The following is a 24,909-nucleotide window of genomic DNA, read 5'->3' on the forward strand; positions in this document are numbered from 1 at the left end:
TCATTATGAAATAATACTGAATTATCTATTTAACCAAAATGACAATAGATGATGTTAAAGGCAAATACAGAAATTCACCTAAGTGTAAACAAAACTTAGCTCTTTTGAGAAGACAGTGTTGTCTTTATCAGGTTTTTGATTACTTAAGAAAACATGCACAGTAAATTATTTTGATAAGACACAGAATCTTTGCTTTCTGAGCAGATTACTTAAAACTTAAGGAAACTTCCACAGTCTTTCAAAAGCAGACCAAAAGTCCAATAAAACTTTTTTCTTTTAACAGAGAGAAAATTAAATTCTAATTTTGCACCAGTATACTGTTGATATTAAAATTTATTTTTTAAAAAAAACTTAAATTCATTCCAATCTTAGCCAGCTTGACTACACATAAAGTTCCTTTCCCAGGATTCCTTTTTTATAAACCTCATAACTTTTTTATGTCCATTCAGATCTTGTCCTGTTTATTTTTTTTCCTTTTTCTCATTCTGGAACAATGAATCATTTTACTTTCCTTATCTACTTTTCATACAGTTGTTGCCTTTAACTGTTAATTTTTCTAAGTAGTTTTTAAAAATTGAGGGACTTCCCTGGTGGTCCAGTGGTTAAGACTCTGGCACTTCCACTGCAGGGGGAGCAGGTTCGAGCCCTGGTTGGGGAACTAAGATCCCGCATGCCATGTGGCACAGCCAAAAAATGAAAAAATAAAAATAGAAATAAAATTTTTAAAAATTGAGATGTAATAGACATTGTGTAAGTTTAAGGTATACAGTGTGTTGCTTTGGTACATTTATGTATTGCAATATTATTCAGTAGCATTAGCTAACACCTTTATAATGTCACATATTTATCATTTCCTTTTTGTATTGAGAACAGTGAAGATTTAGTCTCTTAGTAACTGAAATTTATAATACAGTAGAGTTGACTATAATCATTATGCTATGCATTACATCTCCAGAACTTATCTCCTGGTTGTAAGTTTGTACTCTTCAACAACATCTCTCTAATTCCCTCACCCCCTAGCCCTTGTTTTTACAAGTTCAGTTTTTCGATATTCCACATGTAAGTGATATAATACAGTATTTGTTCTTCTATGTCTGGCTTATCTCACTTAGCATAATACCTTTAAGGTCCATCCATCTTGTCGCAAATGGCAGTATTTCTTTCTTTCTCATGGCTGAATAATACTCCATTGTATATATTTACTATATCTTCTTTATCCTTTCATCTGTTGACAGACACTTAGGTTGTTTCCATATCTTGGTTATTGTGATTAATTCTTCAATGAACATCGTTGTGCAGATATCCTCTTGAGATACTAATTTGAATTCCTTTGTATGTGTACCTAGAAGTGGGATTGCTGTTTCATATGGTTGTTCAATTTTTAACTTTTTGAAGAACCACCATAGTGTTTTTCATAATGGCTGTAGTAAGTCATTTTAATTACATATATTAGAATTTTTAACCCGTAGAATCTTTTATTCCTCCTGAAACTAAGAAGTAAGCAACTGTGGACTGTCTGTTACACTAGCATTCCATGGATTGGCAAATTTATGAATACATTTTATAATTTCTAGAAGTATATTCTTTCTCATAGTAAATGTTTCTATGTGGCACACAAGATATTTACTGATAGACCCAAATATTTTTAGTTTCTCTGTAAAAGGAAACCAAAAGTGGATACACCAGTAATTAATGTTTCAGTATTTTATCTTGTTTGGAAATGACCTAGATATTTAATGAATATCCATCACTTAACTTATCTCAGCATAACTTTAAGGTTTCAAGTACCAAAAAGATTTTGGAAACTGTTTTTTTTTTTTTTTGTCTGCGCCGCGCAGCTTGTGGGATCTTAGTTCCCCAACCAGGGAATCAACCTGGGCCCTCGGCAGTGAAAGCGCAGAGTCCTAACCACTGGATTGCCAGGGAATTCCTGGAAACTTTTTTTTTTTTTTTTTTTTTGCGGTACGCGAGCCTCTCACTGCTGCGGCGTCTTCCGTTGCGGAACACAGGCTCGGGACGCACAGGCTCAGCGGCCATGGCTCACGGGCCCAGCCGCTCTGCGGCATGTGGGATCTTCCCAGACCGGGGCACGAACCCGTGTCCCCTGCATTGGCAGGCGGACTCTCAACCACTGCGCCACCAGGGAAGCCCCCTGGAAACTATTTTTAAGTTGACATACTGTGAAGCATAATTATTGTTGAAAAGGTCAGTTATAAATTTTTAAAAATTGTATTGAAGTATATTGATTTATAATGTGTCAATTTCTGCTGTATAACAAAGTGATTCAGTTTTACATATATGTATTCTTTTTTCATATTTTTCTGTTATTGTTTATCACAGGATATTGAATATAGTTCCTTGTGCTATACAGTAGGACCTTGTCATTTATCCATCCTATATATAATAGTTTGCAGCTACTAATCTCAAACTTCCAATCCTTCCCTCCCCCGTGCCCCTTTCCCCTTGGCAACCACAAGTCTGTCTCTGTATCTGTGGGTCTGTTTCTGTTTCGTAGATATCTTCATTTGTGTTGTATCTTAGATTCCACATATAAGTGACATCATATGGTATTTGTCTTTCTCTTTCTGACTTACTTCACTTAGTATGATAACCTCTAGGTCCATCCATGTTGCTTGCAAATGGCATTATTTCATTCTTTTTTATGGCGGAGTAATATTCCACTGTGTGTGTGTGTGTGTATATATATATATATATACACACACATACACACCACATCTTGTTTATTGTTTATCCATTCATCTATCGATGGACATTTAGGTTGCTTCCATGTTTTGGCTATTGTAAATAATGCTTCTATGAACATAGGGGTGCATGTATCTTTTCAAATTATAGTTTTGTCTGGATATATGCCCAGGAGTGGGATTGCTGGATCATATGGCAACTCTATTTTTAGTTTTTTGAGGATTTTTAAAATTTTATCTTACCTCTATTTAATTTACTTTTTCTTAAAAATTATGTTTAGATTACTCAAGAAAATTTCATGAGACATTAAACAGCTAACCGTCATGTTAAATTCTTTTTCTTGCTGACAAATTCTGTAACAGAGATAACATGAACTTATCTGACTTTTAATAAACCTAGGTAGAATAAAAGTATTATATTTAATGCTGACAACTCTAAAGGCATGCCTGTTTTAATTAAACCACAAACAAACTAGCTTTTATTTACCAAAGATTATCCTAGACCACATGAACTTGAATAGAACTCTTTACAAATACCATCTGGAGGTAGAAAAAAATTACACATTTATAACATATAGACATACATAAACATACAGATGCAAATAGGATCTTATAGGTTTCATTTTATAATTTTAGCTATGGGACAGGTACAATAATGCAAAATTTACTAGTTTAAAATAGAACAGTCGGATCCAAATTGTATTTCTGGCAGATGGAATAAGTTAAGGTGTCCTGCTTAGGTAACTAAAGCTTTTCAGTAATACTTGTGGTGAAGATTTTTAAGATTTTTCATGGGCCTAGTTTTCAAATAACCTCCCCCCCCCGCTTCTGATAAGAATTACCTTGGTTCCTAGAGGGAACTAGGTAGAACATTTCCATCTCAAAAGGCACAGAGAAAGAATGTAAGTTTCACCAAGAAAGACTTTTGTTCCCTAAGTCCAGATGCTTTACAATATCTACAAGTCTTTTAAGATGAATAGGGGAGGTTTGGGAATTGGTAGAAAGGAAAGGTGGGCTTTGAATTGCTTCTAGAGCTGCATTTCAGTTCTTGTAAAGACCCAATCTTCAATACAAGGACAGTTGTTTTTAATTCCTGGAAAAATTGGGTTGCAACTTGTTTGGATCCACCCGTCCAACTACATTATCTTTAATTTGCTTCTTCATAGCAAGGAGAAGCTCTTCAACTAAGATGGAAATCAAAAGGTTCCTAGATTCCTATGTTCTAGATTTAGAGCTGTTTGTCTTTGGGATGTTTTTCTTTCCCCCTGGGTACATAGTTTCATTTAGCTTAGCGGAAAAGGCCTTAAAAAAAAACACTCACAAAATTCCTATCAGGATCTGAATATCAGCTTCTGTTTTGGCCAATTCTGACCATAGCGCTGCTTAAAAAAAAAAAAGAAACAATCCTTTCAAATATTTTGTCAGGTTTCAGCCAGCACAGAGAGTAAATATTCCTGTCAGTATTAAACAACCACTTGGATACAAGAGGAGTCTCCAAAGAGAGTGCAAAGGGTACTCCTCCCTCCATTCCCCAAGATCCAGAACCTTCCCAAAGACAGCCCAAATAAAGACAATTCTCTTGAGAGTTGCCAATAGTCGGTAGGATCCTCACTGCAAATGGAGTGCAACCCACATCTGTCTGGCCATGTCTAGCTGAAAACAGGGTGAAACCCACATTTCTGCCCAGTCATATTTTGGGGCGCCCAACCTGATGGTTGAGTTTCCTGCTTATGCAAGGACTGACAACCAGACAGAAAGCCAAGCCAAGTTCACAGGACAAAACAAGACAAATGAGAAGGCAATAGCTGTCCCTGAGAGAGAAAGATCAGTAACCATTGGGTACCTCAAAACCAAATTCATGAGAGTCTAAATTTGGAAAGGAAGGGACAATGTGGACTTCTACCTTCCTCTCTTGACTGGGCACTACAGAGATCCAGGAGAGTTGGCTCTTGTAAGAATTCTCATCTTTTGCCAACTTCTGTCAGTTTTCCCAGGATCCCATCTGCAGGCTCCAGGGCAGATGGGGCTTAAATTAGAGAATGTAGCCCAGGTATCTACCAGAATTTGCCAAGGTTTTTTGCCAATTTTAATTTTAGTTTCCCCTTGGATATTTAAGGGAATAACTGGTAGAGTTTACCAGAGAATCTCTTGGAGTCCCATCCACATGGGAGGCACCCTCTTGGGGGCCTCCTTCAAGGGTGGATACGGGGGCCATTCAATTTGGTGTAGAACGATTTGACAAAAACCTTTGAGGACAATCTTTTTTCCAGTGTCCTGGTTGATTGCAAATGAGACACCAATTCTGGGCCAGTGTTTTGTTGATGGACCCCTAGGAGGGTGCAGTGAGGGAGTCCCAGGTGTTTCAGGTTTCTGGTCTTGGAACTGGTTGCAGCTGTGAGGTCACTAACTTGGTCTACTTTTGTTACAGTTTTATAGCTTATTCAGAGTGGAAAGGCAATTCAGATAGAGGACTAATAGACTGAGTACTCAGGGAAAGGAGGATAGAGAGGAGTAGTAGAAGCTACCTCCGTCTTAAAGTCTTTTGTTTTAAGTACCTACTGCACCTTTAATTTTTCATTAGCCTTTTGCAATGACTCTTTCAGTGAAGTTATTTTGCAATCTTAAAGCCTTTCCAAGCCTTCTGCATACCACTTAAAATAAGTGTTCCATTCTTTCAAGTGCACTTCGTAAAGTGAACAAACTTGTGTAATTAGAACATTGCCCATAATAGCCATTGCAACTCTAAATTGCCTTAGTAAGATTTTGCCATTTTAGTAGATATCTACAGCTTCTGGGACCACAGTTCTTAAACATAAAACAAGCAGTTGTGCCAGGTGGTGCATGCTCAGTTCTTTGAAACGTGAAGATCTCATTTCTTTAGTTAAGCCTTGGGTCTCTTGGAGCCAAATTAATACCTAAGAGGGATGTGCCACGGGTCTGGGGATTTTGTGGTGTTTTACAATATACTTCATTGTATGGAAATTTTCTTGAGGTGGCAGGTGACCTAGTGTTGACCTATCCCATTCCATGACCAATTTATCTTAACACAGGATTCTTACAGTTAGATGGCGAGCATTCTATCAGCTTTTAAGTGCTCAACCTGTGCCCACCAATTTTGTGGTTTTGGCTTCAAGATGCCCATTAACAATAGATCTATTATTCCTTTACCCCATATGCACATTAACAGAAACCAACAGTAACCAAGGAAACGGAACTGTGGACACTGCAGTAACCAAGGAGATGGCACTGTGGACTGGCCAAGAGAAGACCTTAGGTGCTCATCACAAATGGTTCCCAAAGTGGAACTACAGACCGAACCAGCAGAACCCAACAAAAGGGGACCAATGGGCTTCCCTGGTGGCGCAATGGTTAAGAATCCACCTGTCAATGCAGGGGACACGGGGTTTGAGCCCTGGTCCAGGAAGATCCCACACGCCGCGGAGCAACTAAGCCCATGCGCCACAACTACTGAGCCTGTGCTCTAAAGCCCATGAGCCACAACTACTGAGGCTGTGTGCCACAACTACTGAAGTCCGCGCACCTGGAGCCTGTGCTCTGCGACAAGAGAAGCTGCTGCAATGAGAAGCCCGTGCACTGCAATGAAGAGTAGCCCCTGCTTGCCACAACTAGAGAAAGCCCGCATGCAGCAACGAAGATCCAACACAGCTAAAAATAAATAAATTTAAATAAAAAAGGGGTGGGGACTAACTGAGCCCTCAGACTAACTGAGAGCTGGGGACTTGGGTTCCAGGTGTCAGCTCAAACTGACCCATTAAGCTGTGTCCTGGGACCACAGACTAACCAAGGGCTAAGGACTGGTGCTCTGTTAGAGACTCCTGTCAGTCTAGACCAACCCATAAATCCTGGACTGGAAAGCCAATTAGACCAGGAGCTCAATGTAGAGAGTGGAGTTCGTATCAAGAGGAACTTACCCACGGCCCTCAGAAACAGTGACAAAGAAAGAGAACTCAGGGACTTCCCTGGCGGTCCAGTGATTAAGACTCTGCACTTCCACTGCAGGGGGCACAAGTTCAATCCCTGGTCAGGGAACTAAGATCCCACATACTGCACAGCCTGGCCAAAAAAAAAAAAAAAGAACTCAAAGCATTTGTGGATATCAACACGTGTATTTCTTGTTGTCTATGAAGTCATCAGGAGTCTTCAGATCCCACCACTACTACCAAAACTTAAAATACAAAATTCAACTGGGTAAATTTTAAAGCTCTTATTGGCTTTATTTAATGATTCATGAATCAGGCAGCATCCCATCTAGCACAAAGAAAGGAGCTCCAAGGAGCTGTACAAAATAAAGGACTTTTATAGGTAGAAGGAGTTACTGAGTCCAAGCTCATACTGCTCACCGCATGACAGGCCAATAAATCAAGAGACAAGTTGTTGGGGCAAGGAACAGCAACTTTATTCGGAAAGCCAGCAGACCAAGAAGATGGTGGACTCCTGTCCCAAAGAACCATCTTACCTGAGTCAGAATTCAGGCTTCTTTTATACTAAAGAGGGAAGGGGTGTGGCTGGTTGTTGCAAACTTCTTGGTGCTGGAATCCTTTGCTCTTGCAGCTGTCCATGTCCAAGTAGGTCAGGTCACAATGTTCACATAAACCTCCTGGATACACACAGGCCAAGGGATGGCGGGTTCCACCACAAACCCAACCCGAGGCACCACAGTGAGTCCTGGGGCAGCACTATGGAAGCCAGGCCTCTTCTGTGTCCAAGTGGTTGTGGAGTTGGCACAGCTGGGGACCTGAGACATGGGTCTCCTGGGCAGTCACAGCATCAGTCCAGCTTGCCTGTGGAGCTCATGCTTCACCTTTTCTTCACAAACTTCTTTCTGGAAGCATTGGGATTTAACTGTCTCCTGCCGGCTCCCAAGGTGCTGTCTCGGACCTGCAAGGTAGCTGACCGGCTGGAGATGTCATTCTCTGCAAAGGGAGACACCCCAGCTATGTAGTCAGGGGCAAACACGTCAGTTTTCTGCCTGGCCTTTCGGGAAAGTCGCAGCTGAGGGAAGCGCTGGTCCTCGGTCAGGTGGGGGTTGATGGCGTACTTGCCCCCTTTGGGAGTGGGGAGTGAATACTGCAAATAAGACGAGGAAAGGCCGTTAGGAGGACGGGGATTCGTATTTATACACATCAGATCCTGTTACGTAAAGCTTACCTGACAACTCTGCACGCAGGCAGACGACACCAACGGAGTCTATCGTCACTGCCTACTGTGCACTGAGTACATGACATGCATCTTCCCACTTGAGCCTACTCTCACCTCACAGATGAAAAGCAACACGGTATTGTGACTACATTCCCTCAACAAAAGACGGAAAAAATTACACTAAAACACAGAACCCTAGTAGGCAGGTACCATTTTCATAATGGTATAGGTTAGCACTTCTGAAATAACCACACACACACACACACACACTCCAGTTGAACAAAATTATAATTATGGAAAATGGTGTTATGAAGGGTGTTATGGATATTAGAGGGAGGGCTAGAATGAACTCTGGTGTTGAACTGAATCTGAAGTTATAAATTCAATTTTTAATACAGATAAGAGAAAAAGTATTAATATGTGTATTTATATATAATATTTGCCATCTTTGTCCACTGTGGACCTAGAATTAATGCCACCCTAGGACAATAAGCATACCCACTGTCCAGTGCCCAGATCTTTGCTTCTAAAAACTTAAGAGCTCCTTAGAGAAATGGCTGATTCCAGGGCACAGGCAGGGAAGTATAAGAGTCGGAACAGCTTGCTGTGCCAGAAAGTAAAATTGTTCAAAGAATAACTGGGGCACATCAGAAAGACACAGAAGCCATCCTGAAGGGGCTCCATGAACAGTTTGAGTATCAAAATAAATAAGGATAGCAATGGATCACAGCCTACAGACTATAATAAAAATACATACGACCACACTCATATAAATGATATATGGGAAAGTTCCTCTTTACAGCAGAATGGCAAGTAATAAATATGGAGAAGAAATGATGCAATTAGAAAATCACCATTTGGCAACCTTCATTGTAAAAACTGATTCAGATGACTTTAACCAGTAAAAGTTTGATGAGAAACAGTATTCACACAGTATCAGACTATCTTTCTCTAAGTTACTTATTAATCACGGATAATAACCTTACAGGAAATTTGGTAATCTTGGTTTTGTTAATTATATTGTGGTTACACAAGAAACCTCCAACTAAGTGATCAAAGTTATTATCAGCAGTAAATTGGACACAGCCTGAATCTAACCAGGAGGAAACACCAGACAAACCCAAGGTAAAGGAGAGTCTACAAAGTAACTGCTTTGTACTCTTCAAAACTGTTCAAAACTGTCAAGGTCATGAAAGACAGCAGACCTGAGAAACTACTTCAGTTTAAAAGAGACTAAGGAGATAGGACAATGAAATGCAACAGTGAAATGCAACATGTGATCCTAGACTGGATCCTGGACCCCAAACAAACGCCCTTCTCTTGCTGTAAAAGAAATCTGTGGCAAAGTTTGAGTATGGTCTAAGGACTCCCCTGGCAGTCCAGTGGTTAAGACTCTGCACTTCCAATGCAGGGGGCATGGGTTCGATCCTTAGTTGGGGAACTAAGATCCCATGTGCCACGTGGCACAGCCAGAAAAAAAAAAAAGTCTGGAGCTTCCCTGGTGGCGCAGTGGTTGAGAGTCTGCCTGCTAATGCAGGGGACACAGGTTCGAGCCCTGGTCTGGGAAGATCCCACATGCCGTGGAGCAACTAGGCCCATGAGCCACAACTACTGAGCCTGTGCGTCTGGAGCCTGTGCTCCGCAACAAGAGAGGCCACGATAGTGAGAGGCCCGCGCAGCGCGATGAAGAGTGGCCCCCGCTTGCCACAACTAGAGAAAGCCCTCACACAGAAACGAAGACCCAACACAGCAAAATAAATAAATTAATTAATAAACTCAAAAAAAAAAAAAAGTCTGAATATGGTTCATAGATTAGATAGTATTGAAGTAATGTTAACTTCTTGGTTTTGGTAATTGTATTGTGGGTATCTAAGACGAAGTCCTTGTTTCAGGAAACACACACTGAAGTATCTAGGTGCAAAAGGGCGTCATGCACAATTTACTCTCAGATGGTTTAGGGGAAAAGAAAAAATATAAATGATAAAGCAAATATAGTGAATGATTAAATTGGGAAATCTAAGTGAAAGCTAAATGGGAATTATTTGTACTATTTTTGGCAACTTTTTACTAAAAAAAAAAACTACGAGATACCATTAAAAAAAATTATTTCAAAATAGAAAGTTAAAAAAAAAAAACAACCTTTCTAACGTTAGTGGCATGCACCATACCTGGAGAACTCAGAGCCAGGTCAGCCACACTCATACTTGCCTGCCTGTCAACCCTTCTCCTGATTCCTCAAAACAAATCCACCCCACTGTGTATCCAGCCCAGGACTCTCTTGTGCTGAGTATTTACACAACCTTCCCTTGTGGTTCTTGAAGCTTCTAGACATTCTACCCATCCTCAAATTCCCACACAAATCCATCCTCCACCGTCCTGCAAACCATCCCTCTTTGACCCCACATATATTTGGCCCTTGCTTTTTACCGTGTGGAATTACTGGTTATTTCTCCTTAGACTGCAAACTCCTCAAAAACCTCCCAGGGAGGTTGAGTTGTGAGCTCTCCCCACCTGCCTTGGTCCCTGGATCACAGGCTTTCAATAACTATCTTTAGAAACCAGGAGGGTCTGTTTGTCCTCTCTGATCATTTCGATCCTGGTGCTAAAAGGTCTCGCTTCCCCGACCTGGGCCCTGCTGTTAGGGGAGCGGGAGATGCGCCACTCACCCGGAGGCCCCGAGGATTCAGCACCTTAGGGTTGCGGGAAAAGTGCATGCGCAGGGTTCCATCGTCGCTGACGGTCACAGACACCTTCTTCAGTGTCTTGTTTCCACACTGTGCACAGAACACTCTGCTCATGTCAGATGTTGTCCTGCAGAAACAAAGGAGATGCATCACACTGGAGCCAGAGGCAGCAAACCCCATCCCCAGAGCGCAAGGTGAGTCTCGGGCCTCAGAGGAGGAGACACAAGAAATGGGGACAGGCTGGACTGCACCGCACACATCCCAGACCAAGGCCACCTGCCCTCACGCTGCTGATATAAGCACACTGCTGCTGCACGGCTCCCACGGCAAAGGTAAATGACATAAGGAGCAAGTTAGTAAGTAAGAAAACTGAGCAGAATGTTGTTACAGTAATAATGAACTCTTACTGAATTTTGTTAGGCATTATTCCACAAGTTTAACGTCAAAATAACCCTATGAAGTTGATATATCTCCATTTTACGGATGGGGAAACGAAGGCAAGGTAAGGTAGCTTGCTCAAGGTCACAGAGCTAGTAAGTGGCAGGTATAAGCCCAGGGAATCTGGCTCCAGAGTCAGTGCTCTTACCACCACCATACTTTCTCAAGGGTCATATTATTACATTGCTCAACTATTTCTGAATACCTTGTGCCCAAGTATCAGCCTAGGCATTAAGCCAGGAGGTGGCTCTGGAGGTGCTGAGAATTTACTAACCAACAGGATACACTATCAAAGCTGCTATGACTGAATGGGTGTGGGTGCTGAGGCAGACCCACAGGCCTTGCCTCTCTCGCACCCGCTCAAGGCCCAACGATGGACCTGAACAGGCAAAGCTGCTGTTGTCAGGGACCAAGCAGGAGCCCTGGTGTCTGTCCTTGAGGAATTCTCCCTCAGTTCCCAGTAGTAAGGACACAAGAGCTGCGTGAAACTGCCAGAGAAGCCAAGCCCTTTCCTGAAGTCTCTGCAAGTGAACTAAGCAACAGGGGCTAGGAAATAATTATTTTGTGCAAGAAACCACTCAGTCACTGGGGTTAATCTAACAAGAATGGAGAACATTTCCAAGTGTTTCTAAGAACGAATGTTAATTTGAGGAACTTAGAGCTTTTGTAACAAAGGACAATGGGGGAAATGAGATTTCATGAAGCAAAAAGCTTTACCGACATGAGCCTGGCACGTTTACACACTAAAGATTCAAAGAATGCAGAGGCAGTTTTGAGGAGTGGCTCCCCAGCAGACCTGCAGAGGACAGTAACAGAGATGGGCCCCGAGCCACGTGGGGGAGGGCTTCATCCAGGCTACTCCACCGTCAGTGGAACAGCACTGGGGACACAGGGAGAGACACCTTACTGCTTCAGAAAGCAGTGCACACAGGCCTCCACAGTAAGGGGCTCCACTAGATACCTGACATGATGGCTACCATGTCTAGACTGAATCTGTGGAAAGGCTGGAAGCCACCAAGTTCCCAGGGCCACGCTTCACTCAACAGCAGGGCTGCAGTATAGTCTCTTCCATTCCAACCAGATCTCGGATCTGGGGGCCTTTCCACACAACACCAGCCCTCACCACGAGAAAAACCAATTCATGAGGCAGAAAAGAAATGGGGAGGAATGCATGGTCAGTGAACTAAACAGTTCACCTCAATGGAGCACTTCCTATGCGCCAGACAAGCACTCTTTTATGTGACGATCTCCCTAGTTCCTCACAACCACCTTTCTAATTTTACGTAAGAAGAATCTGAGGTACAGAGAAGCTGACCAACTTCTGCAAAGTCACACAGCTACTAGGAGACAGAATCTGGATTGGAACCCACATAGTCTGGATCCAGAGTCCACTTTTTTTTTAAACAGAAAATTTCAAACATGAAGTAAACCAAAGAGCACGATGAACCCTCATGGACCCATCACCCAGCTTCATCTCTACCCTCACCCATTCCTCCCACTTCTGTTTTATTTCAAAGCAAGTCCCAGACATTATCCCATCCATAAACATTTTGGCACTTACTGCTAAACGACTAGGGCTCTTTGCTCCAGAACCCACACCCTTAATCCTATACACAAAGGTAGGGACAAAAAACACCCGCCCTGGCTTTGTCAGGTGGGAGGTCACTGGCCACCTCTGTCCCAGGGCTTTCAGTGCCCTGGTGGGGGCAGAACCTGGCCCGAGTAGGAAAGACAAGGTGGAGGGAATGCCTGTACACAAGGCAAGGTTCTCCTTCAAGAAGTCTCTAGAAGGTTTAGGAACAGAGGAGTGTTCAACAGAGGGGCACTGAGCCCAGGTTATTGGCTACATACTTGAAACAGCCGTGGCAGCGCAAGATGTAGCTCCGGGCCTCGCGGATCAGCATGCCGTTCACGGCCAGCACATGCAGCCCCATCTGGAGCAGGACATTCTGCAACCAACAAGTTAAAGAGAAACTGAACTCATAGCAAAACGAAGAATTGTTTAATATCTGCATAATCACAGTTAAAAGAACTTCCCAAACCCTGGTTTGGCTCATAAAGGGCTTCTGCTAAAGAAAAGCAAGCTTAGGATACCTCTCAAGACATGTAAACTAGGACAAGGACCCAGATTTTTCTTCTCTCAGGTGCCATGGACCGAGAACATCATTTCGCCAAGGCCTCCTTTAGCAATCTCTCTTAACAGAGACATTTATTGTGTGAGAGCAAATATACTCATTTCTGGACTCAAAACCTCTACAGTCTCCAAATACTTAACTGAGCACAGGACGTTACACACACTGAAAGAAAAGCAGCAACAGATCACGAATACTGAACATCAGAAATTTAATACACCACATACATTCTGTAGGTATACTATGATTCCCTAACCTCCAAGCAAAACTAAAAATTACCAAAGAGCACAGGCAAAGTTTCTAGAGCCAGGAAAAGAAGCATTACACAACAGTCCTGTACACACCCCCAAACCTCCAAAGGACCACTGCCTGTAACGGGTACGACACCAAGCCCAGGGCCAGCCAATGCCCATTCCACCCACCTGCATGGCGAAGTCTGTAGTCACACAGCCGACCCGCACATCCTTCGGGATGGCACACTGCTGCATCTCCTGCTGGACCTGCTTGATGTTGCTGGGGGTTATCCACCCACCCCCGTCATCATCACTGTCTTGGTCCTTCCTTTCTTCAAATCCATTCTCTTCGTTCTCTTCCTCACTTGGAATAGCCTCACCTTTGTCAATCTGAAACGTTAACAGAATTCAAACTTCTCGCCCAAAGGAGCAGCTGGGAGACACTAGTCTCTTGTCATCAGGAGATCATAAAGCAGGGCCTTACCAGCAGCTCCTGCAGTTCATGATCAATATTAGGCAAAGGATTTCTCCAGAACACAAAGGAACTGAATTCTAGGTCCTCAGGCTCACCGACTGGGTGTCCATGTTCTACTGTTCCTCGTGCGGGTTTAGGCTGAAGTTAAAAGAAAAATAATTTTAAAACCTGAAAATTGAGAGGGTTATAAATGAAATGATATACGATATACAAGCCAGATCAGACAAGGATGGACAAACTATGCTATCTGTCTAGGTAAATTTGGTTCCCTCTAAACAGACAATTTGTGGAGATCTGACATGTAACAGAAAAGAGCATGAAGAGCCTGGCCTGTCTAAGAAATTACCTTTGAGGGCAGATGGAAACCAGAAATGTGTAGAGGAGTTTCTGGGTGCTGAATTGATGAACTCACTTTAACCTTTAAAAAGAAAAGAAAAAAGTGACAGCTCTAAGCAAAGAAATGCAGGTTGAAAATTCAACATGGAAGAGTAATTTAAAAAACAGAAAACAAAATACTTCCCCCTGGTTATTGAAATAAAAGATATTCAATGTTTTTTAAAAAGTGGGAAACATAAAAATATATGTAAAAATTTAAAAAAAAATAAATTTATTTTTATTTTTGGCTGCGTTGGGTCTTTGTTGCTGCGTGCGGCCTTTTCTCTAGTTGCGGTGAGCAGGGGCTACTCTTCATTGCGGTGCGCGGGCTTCTCACTGCAGTGGTTTCTCTTGTTGCGGAGCATGGGCTCTGGAGTGCAGGCTCAGTAGTTGTGGTGCATGGGCTCAGTAGCTCTGCGGCATGTGGGATCTTCCCAGACCAGGGCTGAACCCGTGTCCCCTGCATTGGCAGGCGGATTTTTAACCACTGAGCCACCAGGGAAGCCCGTAAAGAATTATTCAGGGATTCCACTACTACCGAATAACCACTTTAGGACATTTCTTTTTTGTCCCTAGACATAAAGGTTTAATGAACATCATTATGTGTAAAACTTGGAAGTATCTTTGGTTATATCCTTAGGATAAATGCCTAAGAGTGGAATTGCTGGGTCAAAAGACAGGCTGTTTTAAAGCTTCTGATACAAAACAGCTAATTCCTGCCCAAAAGACTGCAGGAAAGGGCAATTTTTAGGAATCTCAAATTGACAGAAGCCAAAGCAGAAACCCAGCTGAGCCACAAAGTCAGAGTTTATATGAAACTATTCCCTTCACTCCCATCGCCCCAAAACATTCTGGTGACACACAGATGTCTATATTTTAGGCATCACTTTTAGACTTCTTGGATTGGAGGACTCTACACTTGGTTGAAAACAAGTGAAGGCAGTTCTGACTAGAATAGAATCATGAGCCCACTACAGTTTTGATGACCTTAGACAGCGGAGATCAAGTAATTCTTTGCAAACACTACTTGAAATTACTTATTACAGTATAAGGTTAATAATCTATCTTTCAAAATCCTCTGGCCTAGAAACAGGCAATGGGGTCCAGGCACAAAACCATTAGTCTCTTCAACTTAGCCAAGATGGACAAGTCCCTAAAAGCACAACAGGAACCCAGAATTTTGAAGGTAGCAAGAGTTGAAAAAAATGGTAATCATTTAAAGTGTTCTTTCTTGCTTCCTTCTGGAAAAGAATTCTATTTTTAAAAAAACTAGTGAGAGGGGCTTCCCTGATGGCGCAGTTGTTAAGAATCTGCCTGCCAATGCAGGAGACACAGGTTCAAGCCCTGGTCCAGAAAGATCCCACATGCCATGGAGCAACTAAGCCCGTGCACCACAACTACTGAGCCTGTGCTCTAGAGCCCGTGAGCCACAACTACTGAGGCCTGCGCACCTAGAGCCCGTACACCGCAATGAGGAGCAGCCCCCGCTCGCCACAACTAGAGAAACCCTGCCCGCAGCAACAAAGACCCAACACAGCCAAAAAAAATGAGAATATTTTTACTCTTTCTGCATTTTATTATTTTAATTTAGTTTATCTATTTGGTTGCACCAGGTCTTAGTTGTGACAGGTGGGCTCCTTAGTTGTGGCATGCAAATTCTTAGTTGCAGCATGGGGATCTAGTTCCCTGAGCAGGGACTGAACCTGGACCCCCTGCACTGGGAGTGTGGAGTCTTAACTACTGTGCCAGCAGGGAAGTCCCTGCATTTTTAAATTTAACTAACGTTACCAAGAACCTGCAGGTCAAGACTGAGACATGTTTGCTAATTGCAACGTATGAACCTTATCTGGATCCTGATCCAAACAAGTAAACTATTAAAAAAATTTTATAAAATAATTGAGAAATGTGAACACAGATTGGATATTTGATGATATCAGGGAATTACTATTAATTTTGTGTAGGTGTAATATTGGTTTTGTGGTTATTTTTTTTAGAGACATACCTTATCTTTAGAGACACACCAAGAAATATCTATCAGTGAAATGTTAGGCTGTCTGAGTTCAAAATATTCAGGGCTGGGGTCGGGTAAAGATGAAAACAGATCATGAGTTGACAACTGTGGAGGCAGGATGATGGGGACACTGGGTCCATTATACTATTCCCTCTACCTCTGTACATCTGATAGTTCTCATAATAAAAAAGTTAAAACAGGGCTTCCCTGGTGGCGCAGTGGTTGAGAGTCCGTCTGCCGATGCAGGGGACACGGGTTTGTGCCCCAGTCCAGGAAGAGCCCACATGCCGCGGAGTGGCTGGGCCCATGAGCCATGGCCGCTGAGCCTGCGCGTCCGGAGCCTGTGCTCCGCAACAGGAGAGGCCACAACAGTGAGAGGCCCGCGTACCGCAAAAAAAAAAAAAAAAAAAAGTTAAAACAGATAAAACCAACTATCTTTCTTATTTACCTTTTCTGGTTCTTGTTTTAGGTGAGACACCCCAACAAACTCTGCTTCCAGCTGGTAGGTAAGTGCCAGTACTTGGATATCTGTGGCAGAGAGGCTGGGATAGTCTCCAGTTTTCTTTGAAAACTCAGTCACTGTAAACAAGAGATTCCCAACTTCAGTTAAAAGCAAAGAGCTATACGACCTTGGATAACCATAATGAAAGTATGAAAAGAACTTAGGATCAGTATCCCAAGAAAAACGGAAGCCCCAAATCTTTTTTTTTTTTAAACTGAAGTATAGTTGATTTACAATGTTGTTAATTACTGCTGCACAGCAAAGTAATTCAGTTATACATATACATACATTCCTTTTTAAAATATTCTTTTCCATTATGGTTATCATTGGATATTGAATATAGCTGTCTGTGCTATACAGTAACACCTTGTTGTTTATCCATTTTATATATAAAAGCTTACATCTGCTCACCCCAACCTCCCCCAACCCCCTTCCCCTTGGCAACCAGAAGTCTGTTCTCTATGTCTGTGATTCTGTTTCTATTTCAAAAAGGTTCATTTGCGTCATATTTTAGATTCCACATATAAGTCATATCATATGGTTATTTGTCTTTCTCTTTCTGACTTCACTTAGTATGATAATCTCTAGTTACATCCATGTTGCTGCAAATGGCATTATTTCGTTCTTTTTTATGGCTGAGTAGTATTCCATTGTATACATGTACCATATCTTCTTTATCTGTTCATCATCAATGGACATTTAGGTTGTTTCCATGTCTTGGCTATTGTGAATAGTGCTGCTATGAATATAGGAGTGCATGTATCTTTTTGAATTACTATAGTTTTGTCTGGATATATGCCCAGGAGTGGGAATGTTTCAGCCCAATTTTATGAAGTACGTACTGTTAGTGTTTCCTCAGAAAGATTAAGTAACCTGTCAAAGATCACACAGCTAGGATGCTGGAGAAAGCTAAAGAAGTCACAAATAGTGTAGGTAACAACATCTCCATTATCAGGCCTTTAAACCCTAAGACACTTCCAACCACCTAGGTCCTTTCCTGGGCAGGATCATCGCCTTGATCCCTAACAAGAGAACAACGCTGACTCCTAAGCCAAGTGAGAGTTGTTTAGTTTTCTTTCAGGACTAACGTAAGGCCTAAAAGCCATCCCTTTTTCTGACTTGAGGCTGGCCTCCATATCCAAAACAGTCATCACTCTTATCTACTGAAAAGAAATGGGCGAGAGTAAGAGACCTGGGTTCTTCCATTTTTTTAAAAATCTTTTTAACATCTTTATTGGAGTATAATTGCTTTACAATGGTTAGTTTCTGCTGTATAACAAAGTGAATCAGCTATACATATACATATATCCCCATATCTCCTCCCTCTTGCAGCTCCCTCCCATCTTCTATTTTTAATCCAAACAAATTTACTGAATACTTGCAAAGCGCTGGACACTGTGCTGAGTGACATTATTCCTCATTTAATGCTCCCAGCAACCCCTCGGGTAGGTACTGTTAATCCCATTTTACAGATGGAGGCAACCGAGGCCTAGAGCGTCTGAGTGATATTCCCAGGGGCACATAACTAGTAACTGGCAAGGCCTGGCTGACTCATGACCCAGAACTCCTCTCTCCCACCACGGTCTCCTAGACCGTGGAGTTTCTTTTATTTACTTATTTTTTGAATTTTATTTATTTTTTTATACAGCAGGTTCTTATTAGTTATCCATTTTATACATATTAGTGTATACATGTCAATCCCAATCTCCCAATTCATCCCACCACCACTATCACCACCACCCCCTGCCACTTTCCCCCCTTGGTGTCCATACGTTTGTTCTCTCCATCTGTGTCTCTATTTCTGCCCGACCGTACAGTTTCTAAATCAACTCTGATAAAGTATCCAGACTCCGATTAGAACCAGAGCAGGTTCAGTCAGCAACCCGGGAACCAGCTTCGCCATTAACACCGGGCAGAGACACTCACCCAGCCGCACGTATTCCGGGAAGGGCTCCCTGAAACGCAGCTCGTAGGGCAGGACTGCGAGCCGCCTGCGCGTGGCCTTATCCCGAATCTCGCTGACCACATCCCGAATGGTGTAGATGTTCTTCCCGATGTCCTGAGGAGAGATCGGCCCAACTCATACCCGCCCGCACCACGCAGCGCGCTGCACGATTTCCCAAGCTCCTTTAGGGGCCACCAGCCCAGACCCCGCTCCTCTCCGCCGGAGCTCCCTGTACCTGTAGAGCCGCGTCCCTTAGGAAAGCCCCTGCATCGGCTACAACGTGCTCCACCGGCGCCATCTTGGTCCATCGAGGCCGGAGCGTGCATGCGCATGCAGATTGCGCCCGCCCCTCTGTCCCGATCTGGGCATCTGGGAGCCGGGAAGAGCAGCCGCGGCTAGGCCTCGTCTCCTGGCGGCCGCCGCAGCATCTTCCGGCTCAGGGCTCTCCGAGCGCATGCGCGGTGAGGCCGCCAGCTCTGCCTGGGAGGTGTGGGCGGGGTCAAACCTTGGGAGGGGCGGGGGGCCACCCGAGGAAATTCGCTTTGGCGTCTGCTCCTTAGCGCCTTCTTTACGCTTAAATGCAAATAGTCTGTATTAGTTTCATTGTTAAGAGTCAATCAATACAGATGCCCTAATTTAAAGATCACAACAACCCTATGAAATAGGTACTATTTTACGGGTAAGGGGTAGCTACTCAAGAAAACTAGTCCCAGCTAACATGGGTAGTTAGTGAGGTATCGAGATTAACACTGAAACAAACCGACTCAGAGCCGCTTTCTTACTACTGTGTCATACCGACCGCTGCTTGCTTACTTACCCCCGCTTCATTTTGAGCAACTTGGGTCCAGGATCTCTTACGCCACTTACATAAGGCTCATAATTACTTGCTGAGATTTCATAATTATGAGATCTGGTCTATTAGAAATTCATGCTGGCGAATTTTGGCTGAATGATGACTTGAGTTTTCAGTCATCCATCTTCAGAGGTGTTGAGTTATTCTAAACTTTCTTTGTCAAGTCTTCACTCTAGTTTTTACCCCTTGGTTATATTTTTTTTTTTTTCTTTTCTGTACGCGGGCCTCTCACTGTTGTGGCCTCTCCCGTTGTGGAGCACAGGCTCCGGACGCGCAGGCTCAGCGGCCATGGCTCACGGGCCTAGCCGCTCCGCGGCATGTGGGATCTTCCCGGACCGGGGCACGAACCCGTGTCCCCTACATTGGCAGGCGGACTGTCAACCACTGCGCCACCAGGGAAGCCCACCCTTTGGTTATACTTTATCCATCGTACTTCCAAAAATTGTTCACTGCCCTCGGGGGTCTTTTAATAGGTGCCCAAATCCCTTTTCCTTCCCCAGATGTCTCCATTTTTTTTTTTTTTCTTTTTTGTGGGATCTTAGTTCCCCAACCAGGGATCGAACCCCGGCCCCAGCAGTGAAAGGGCCGAATCCTAAGTGCCTAGACCGCCAGGGAATTCCCTATCATATCAATTTTTTTGTTCTTATTTCTCTATACTTTCAGTTTCTCTGCAGAATTTTACAGTGCTGACCATTTCCTCTTTCTGGACTGTCTCCTTGCCTCACTTTGGTGTTACATCACTATCCTGGTCCCGCTGTGTCTCTGATGATCTCTCACCCTCCTTCACTGTCATCTCTTCTGCGTTGCTCACGGGGCACCCACCACAGAACTGTCTTGGCCTCTGTATCTAAGTTTTCTCCTTCACCAATACTATCTATCCCCAAGGCTTATCACAATTATCGCATTATAGGAATGCCTTTGGAATCTACAGGTCCAATCCCTGTTTATTCCCTAGCCTAGCCATTGGCCACATCTTTCTGAAATTTTTGGCATCTTCACTCCGGAGGAAGGTTAAAACTAAGGTAGTTTTCTCTCCTGACCCCGCTTAAACTTTCTTCACTGGTTGAGTTCCTATTTTTCCGAATGGCATTACCAAAAAAGGCACTCGAGGTAAGAATCTCTGAGTCATGTTTATTCCCACTCTCAACCCATACCACTCTTCCTAAACTTTATTGATGTCACTTCTGAATTGTTTTGAGGTGCCTGGGTCTCCTCTCCATTCATTCACCTTACTCTAATCAAGTTTTTATTTCATGCCTAGAAACTATAATCCACTCAACGCTAATATCTGTATCTCTAAGTTCTTCCTCAATTGCTCCTGTTGCCTAAAAAGGGAGGGAGTATATAGAAACTAGACTCCACAATAAAAGAGGTTTATTGAAGTTGGCAATAATTCTGTAGACACTAGGGTGAAGAAGAATGATCTAGATCAGTGCTGTCAAACTTGACTGTGAATTAGGATCACCTGGAGAGCTTGGCAAACTAGATAGCTGGGGTTCATCCTCAGTTTCTGATTCAGTAGGTCTGGGCAGGGTGGGAGAATCTGCATTTTTAATAAGTTCCAGATGATGCTGGTGCTGCTGACCTGGGGCCACACTTGAGAACCACTGATTTAGGGGAATAGCCAGGGAAAGAAAGATCAGGCTCTGAGCCATTCACTTTCTAGTAAATATTAAAAATACTTGTTAATATAAAAGGTTTCTTGACATTTTGTAGTTTTTGTCATTTTTTGTAATAGTTTAATCCCTTTTCTGTTTCCCTGTAATGCTCGCTAGTCTTCAAGTCCACTGAAGCCTTAGAAGGACTCTTATTTAGTGAACAAATAAGTACTGAGAGCTAATTTATACCACCACAATTTGGGTGATATAACAGTTATGAACAAAGTGATATTTTGTGTAGTGTCTAGGGGCACCTTCGAGCTTATGACCTTGGAGCCAAATCTTGAAGGATGAGTAGGGCAAAAGCATTGAGGTATGAAAGTCCAAAGGGAGTGTTCAGGGAGTTGAGGGTAGTGCCTGTGGTAGCACAGGGTGTCTGGGGACAGGTTCTCTCAGAAGTGAAGTGAACTCTAAAACACTTCAATTTTTTGAAGCTCCTTGTTTTTTAAAAAGTGAAGAAATCTCAAACATTATTATGAAATTATGGTCACTTGAAACAGTTTACCTTAACAAATTAACACTTTCAAACATATTTAGAACTCCATGTATAACTTATCTGGAGGTAATGACAACTTTTACATGTGAGGCCCTTTATGAAAGAAACGTCTTGTGTGCCAGTGAAGAGCTGACTTCACTTCCAGGACTGGAAAATGTACAAGCTATGAAACTATATGCTTAACAGTGGGGTAGGGGAGAGAAAAACTACATGAAATCAGTAAGTATCCCTAGAATTCCTCTGGACTTTCCTAGGAGTGTCCTGGACTTTCTTGTCTCTGCCTTTGCCCTTGTTTTCTCTTCTGCCTGAAAATTCTGCTGGCCAATCCCTGCGTACTTAGTCTCCAAGAAGCAGCTCGATTGTTTCCTTTGTAAACTGGTCCTCATTACTCAAATCAGATTTTTCTCCAAGGACGGATATGAACCCTTCTTTCTCACCATACTTAAGACATTTTGATTCTATCACTCAATAAGCAGTTATTACTTCTGCTTTGCATTGTAGTTAATTGTGTGTCTTCTTTAAGTAGGTTGGAAATCAGGGGTCTTTCTTTAGGGGTCTTTCTCCTTAAATGAACATTTCAATTTACTTTTTAACTTTTGCAGGGCACTTTTATGATGACATATTTCAGATTTTTTGTGTCTTAAAAAAAATCTCCTATATTGTAGGACCTTCAGCAATGAGTTCAGTGCTCAATAAATGTTGATGAAGTCTATTCATTCAACAGATTGTTTAAAGAGGCCTCCTATGGGCCAGGCACTGCTTTGAGAGCTGAGTTATAGCTCCTGTCTTCATAATTTTTGTAGTGGGAAACAGACATATATATATATATATATATATATATATATATACACACACACATATACATATATATATATACACACACACACACATACGTACACACATTCATATGAAAGTCAGATAGTGCTAAGCTGAGGAAATATGGAGAGAAAAAATAAAGCAGGAAAGGGCTGGTAGGAGGGGAAGGAAGAGATGAGTTGCAATTTTAAATAGGGTGATCAGGAAAGGCTTCACTGAAAGGGACAGTTAAGAAAACATCTGAAAGAGATGGGGGGTGAGCCAACTGACTACCTGGGGAAAGAGCTTTCTAGGAAGAGGGAAAAGCCAGTCCAAGGGCCCTCAGGCCAGAGTGGCTGAAGCAGGGTACTGAGTGAAAGAGTAGTTGGAGATGAGATGAAACAAAGGGGAGGGGTGGGAGGTATCACCTAGAGCCTTTATAGGTCCAGGTATATATTTAGCTTTTACTTCTTTAATGCACAGTGAGAGCCTGCCTTGCCTAGTCCTTTTTTTCCTTTTGGTCAACACCTACTCAAATGCCACCAAATCAAAGAGGCCTTCCCTAATTCCCCTAAAAGAGAATTAGTACAACGCCCATCAATGTTACTAGAGAAATTTTAATAGTTTTTTAGATAGGAATTAAGGTGTTAAGAGAGAGCTGTAGCTCCTTGAAAGGCCATCTCCTGGATGGATTTGGAATTACTAAATGCTCAACCAGTTTCATTTGTACGCATAACAAGATCCATCCAAACTGGAAGAACCAAAAATAACAGAATAATTAGTGCACAGTGCTTAGAGCTAATTAGGTGATTAGTATTAATTTTAGTTAATGGTGATTAAAAGTGAAAAATTCAGCCTTCATTCAACTTGTCAAAGCTGAAGTTCTCAACTATCAGTAAAGAATACTGATTTAAAATGTTTTTTCTAGTTCATAAAGGTCTGTCTACTCTGTATACTAAGGAAATGGGGATTGTCTGGTGTGGTGGGGCACTTTATGGACCCCCAGCAAGAGTTTTGGAGCCTTTCTGCCTTTGTTTCATGTCACAAGAACGGACGCTCCACAAAAGCTACTTTTGTGTTTCTAGAGCCTAGAACCATGCCTGGCACATAGTAGGCTTTGGGTCGTCAGATATAGCAAATTAAAACACAAGATGCCTAATTAAATATGAGTATCAACAACAAGTAGTTTTTTAGTATAAACATGTACTGTACCAGGCAATATTTGGGGCACACCTACGTATTAATGGTTGTTTATCTAAAATTCAAATTTAACCGGGCGTCCTGTATTTTATATGGTAACCCTGAGTTCAGTAAATACCTGCTGACTTGATTGAACACCTCTCACTTGTAAAATGGGGCTAAGACAGGCCCGCCCTCGGGGTTGATGGGAGGAGTATATGAAGCGCCTGGAACTCAGCGAGCCCTCAATTTATTTGATTGCTCGGAGACCATCTAGCGAGTGGAAACCCCTCCCACTTTTAAACCTACAGAGGATAAGAAGGCCTTCTGGCGAGAGGTTCTCAGGCCTGGCCTAGGTTGCACACACCTGCGGTCCGGCCAGCCTTTTCCGGGTCAGGTGACCGCGCGTGGTCACGTGACCTGGCCCGAGTGCGGGCGGTGGAAGGCGGAAGTGGGAGAGGAGTTGGGCGCCGCTTCTGTGGCCGCAGCAGGTAGCGAGCACCGGCTCTGGGGCGCGGCGGGCGGGCGGGGTCGCGGGGAAGTCCGAGAGTGGCGGGCGGCGCGGGGTGGGCCGGGGGAGGCGCGGCCAGGGCGCTGGGGGGCGGTGGCTTCCTGTGGGAGGGGCCTGGCGCGGCGGTTCCGGCCTCCGAGGAGGGGTGTCCCGGTTCCCGCCCGAGAGGGGTGGGCTTGCCGCGGGTCGTGCGCGGGGGCTGCTCAGAGGTGGGCGCGAAGGCAGTCATGGGTGCGGCGGCCAGCAAGTCCTCCCAGAAGGGGAAAGCATCTTAGGTGCCAGGGATGAAGAGGAGTGACCTTTGTGCAGGGATCGGAACAAGGGGAAGGGGCGACTTGGGACTGAGTTGGAATGGGTCGCCTGAAATTGGGCGAGTGACATGGGGGGAAAGAAGGAGAAATCAGTATGAAGATGCAGACTGAACTGCACCTGAGAGTCTTTTCTTTCCTTCCTCTTTGTAAATGATTGGTACCCGAGACTTTGATTTTGGTCCCATTCAGTTTTTAAACTTCAGGGAGGATCACAGAATCTTGATCATCTTGCTTTCGTCACACCCAGTTACTCCTGCTTGGATAGGGTTTCCACTTCTTGGGAACCTAGCCCTTGGGATCATCTTTCTTTGAGATTTTCTCAGATCAGATCAACTTCTAGGCTTAAGAAAAAGAGTGTGGGCACTTTGCTCTGGCTGTAAAATGACTTTTAGCCTACCATGTTGAGCACGACCTAATCCCAGCATTACCTCACCAATGCAGAGACTGCT

General features: G+C 43.2%; 2 protein-coding genes across 4 annotated transcripts in view; one reads left to right on the forward strand and one right to left on the reverse strand.

The window, feature by feature from the left end:
* Positions 1-7,094: 7,094 nt before the first annotated feature.
* Positions 7,095-19,097, reverse strand: NOB1 (NIN1 (RPN12) binding protein 1 homolog). Its single transcript, XM_067718336.1, has 9 exons — positions 18,893-19,097; positions 18,639-18,771; positions 16,659-16,789; positions 14,171-14,242; positions 13,834-13,962; positions 13,539-13,739; positions 12,836-12,933; positions 10,529-10,673; positions 7,095-7,790 (listed from the first exon to the last, which is right to left on the reverse strand). Exons 1-9 carry the CDS (start codon positions 18,953-18,955, stop codon positions 7,521-7,523), a joined length of 1,242 nt encoding a protein of 413 aa, XP_067574437.1. The 5' UTR covers positions 18,956-19,097; the 3' UTR covers positions 7,095-7,520.
* A 4,859-nt stretch (positions 19,098-23,956) lies between these two features.
* WWP2 (WW domain containing E3 ubiquitin protein ligase 2) overlaps positions 23,957-24,909 on the forward strand; it is a 145,487-nt gene continuing 144,534 nt past the window's right edge. Inside the window, exon 1 of one of the 3 annotated variants that reach the window (XM_067719815.1) lies at positions 23,957-24,129. The gene's annotated coding sequence lies outside the window, so the exon portion shown is untranslated. Of the gene's footprint in view, positions 24,133-24,909 lie in introns of all 3 variants that reach the window. The other 2 variants (XM_067719814.1, XM_067719813.1) reach the window with 2 other exon arrangements.

The sequence above is a fragment of the Pseudorca crassidens genome, chromosome 20 (genome assembly GCF_039906515.1).
Source record: "Pseudorca crassidens isolate mPseCra1 chromosome 20, mPseCra1.hap1, whole genome shotgun sequence".
NCBI classification, from domain to species: domain Eukaryota; kingdom Metazoa; phylum Chordata; class Mammalia; order Artiodactyla; family Delphinidae; genus Pseudorca; species Pseudorca crassidens.

Coding starts and splice junctions, on each gene's coding strand:
- NOB1 (XM_067718336.1), bottom strand. CDS start 18,955: ATGGCGCCGGTGGAGCACGTTGTAGCCGATGCAGGGGCTTTCCTAAGG. Junction 13,963..14,170: donor GTTTCCATCTGCCCTCAAAG/GTAATTTCTTAG, acceptor TTTTAACTTCAG/CCTAAACCCGCACGAGGAAC. Junction 13,740..13,833: donor ATGAACTGCAGGAGCTGCTG/GTAAGGCCCTGC, acceptor TTAACGTTTCAG/ATTGACAAAGGTGAGGCTAT.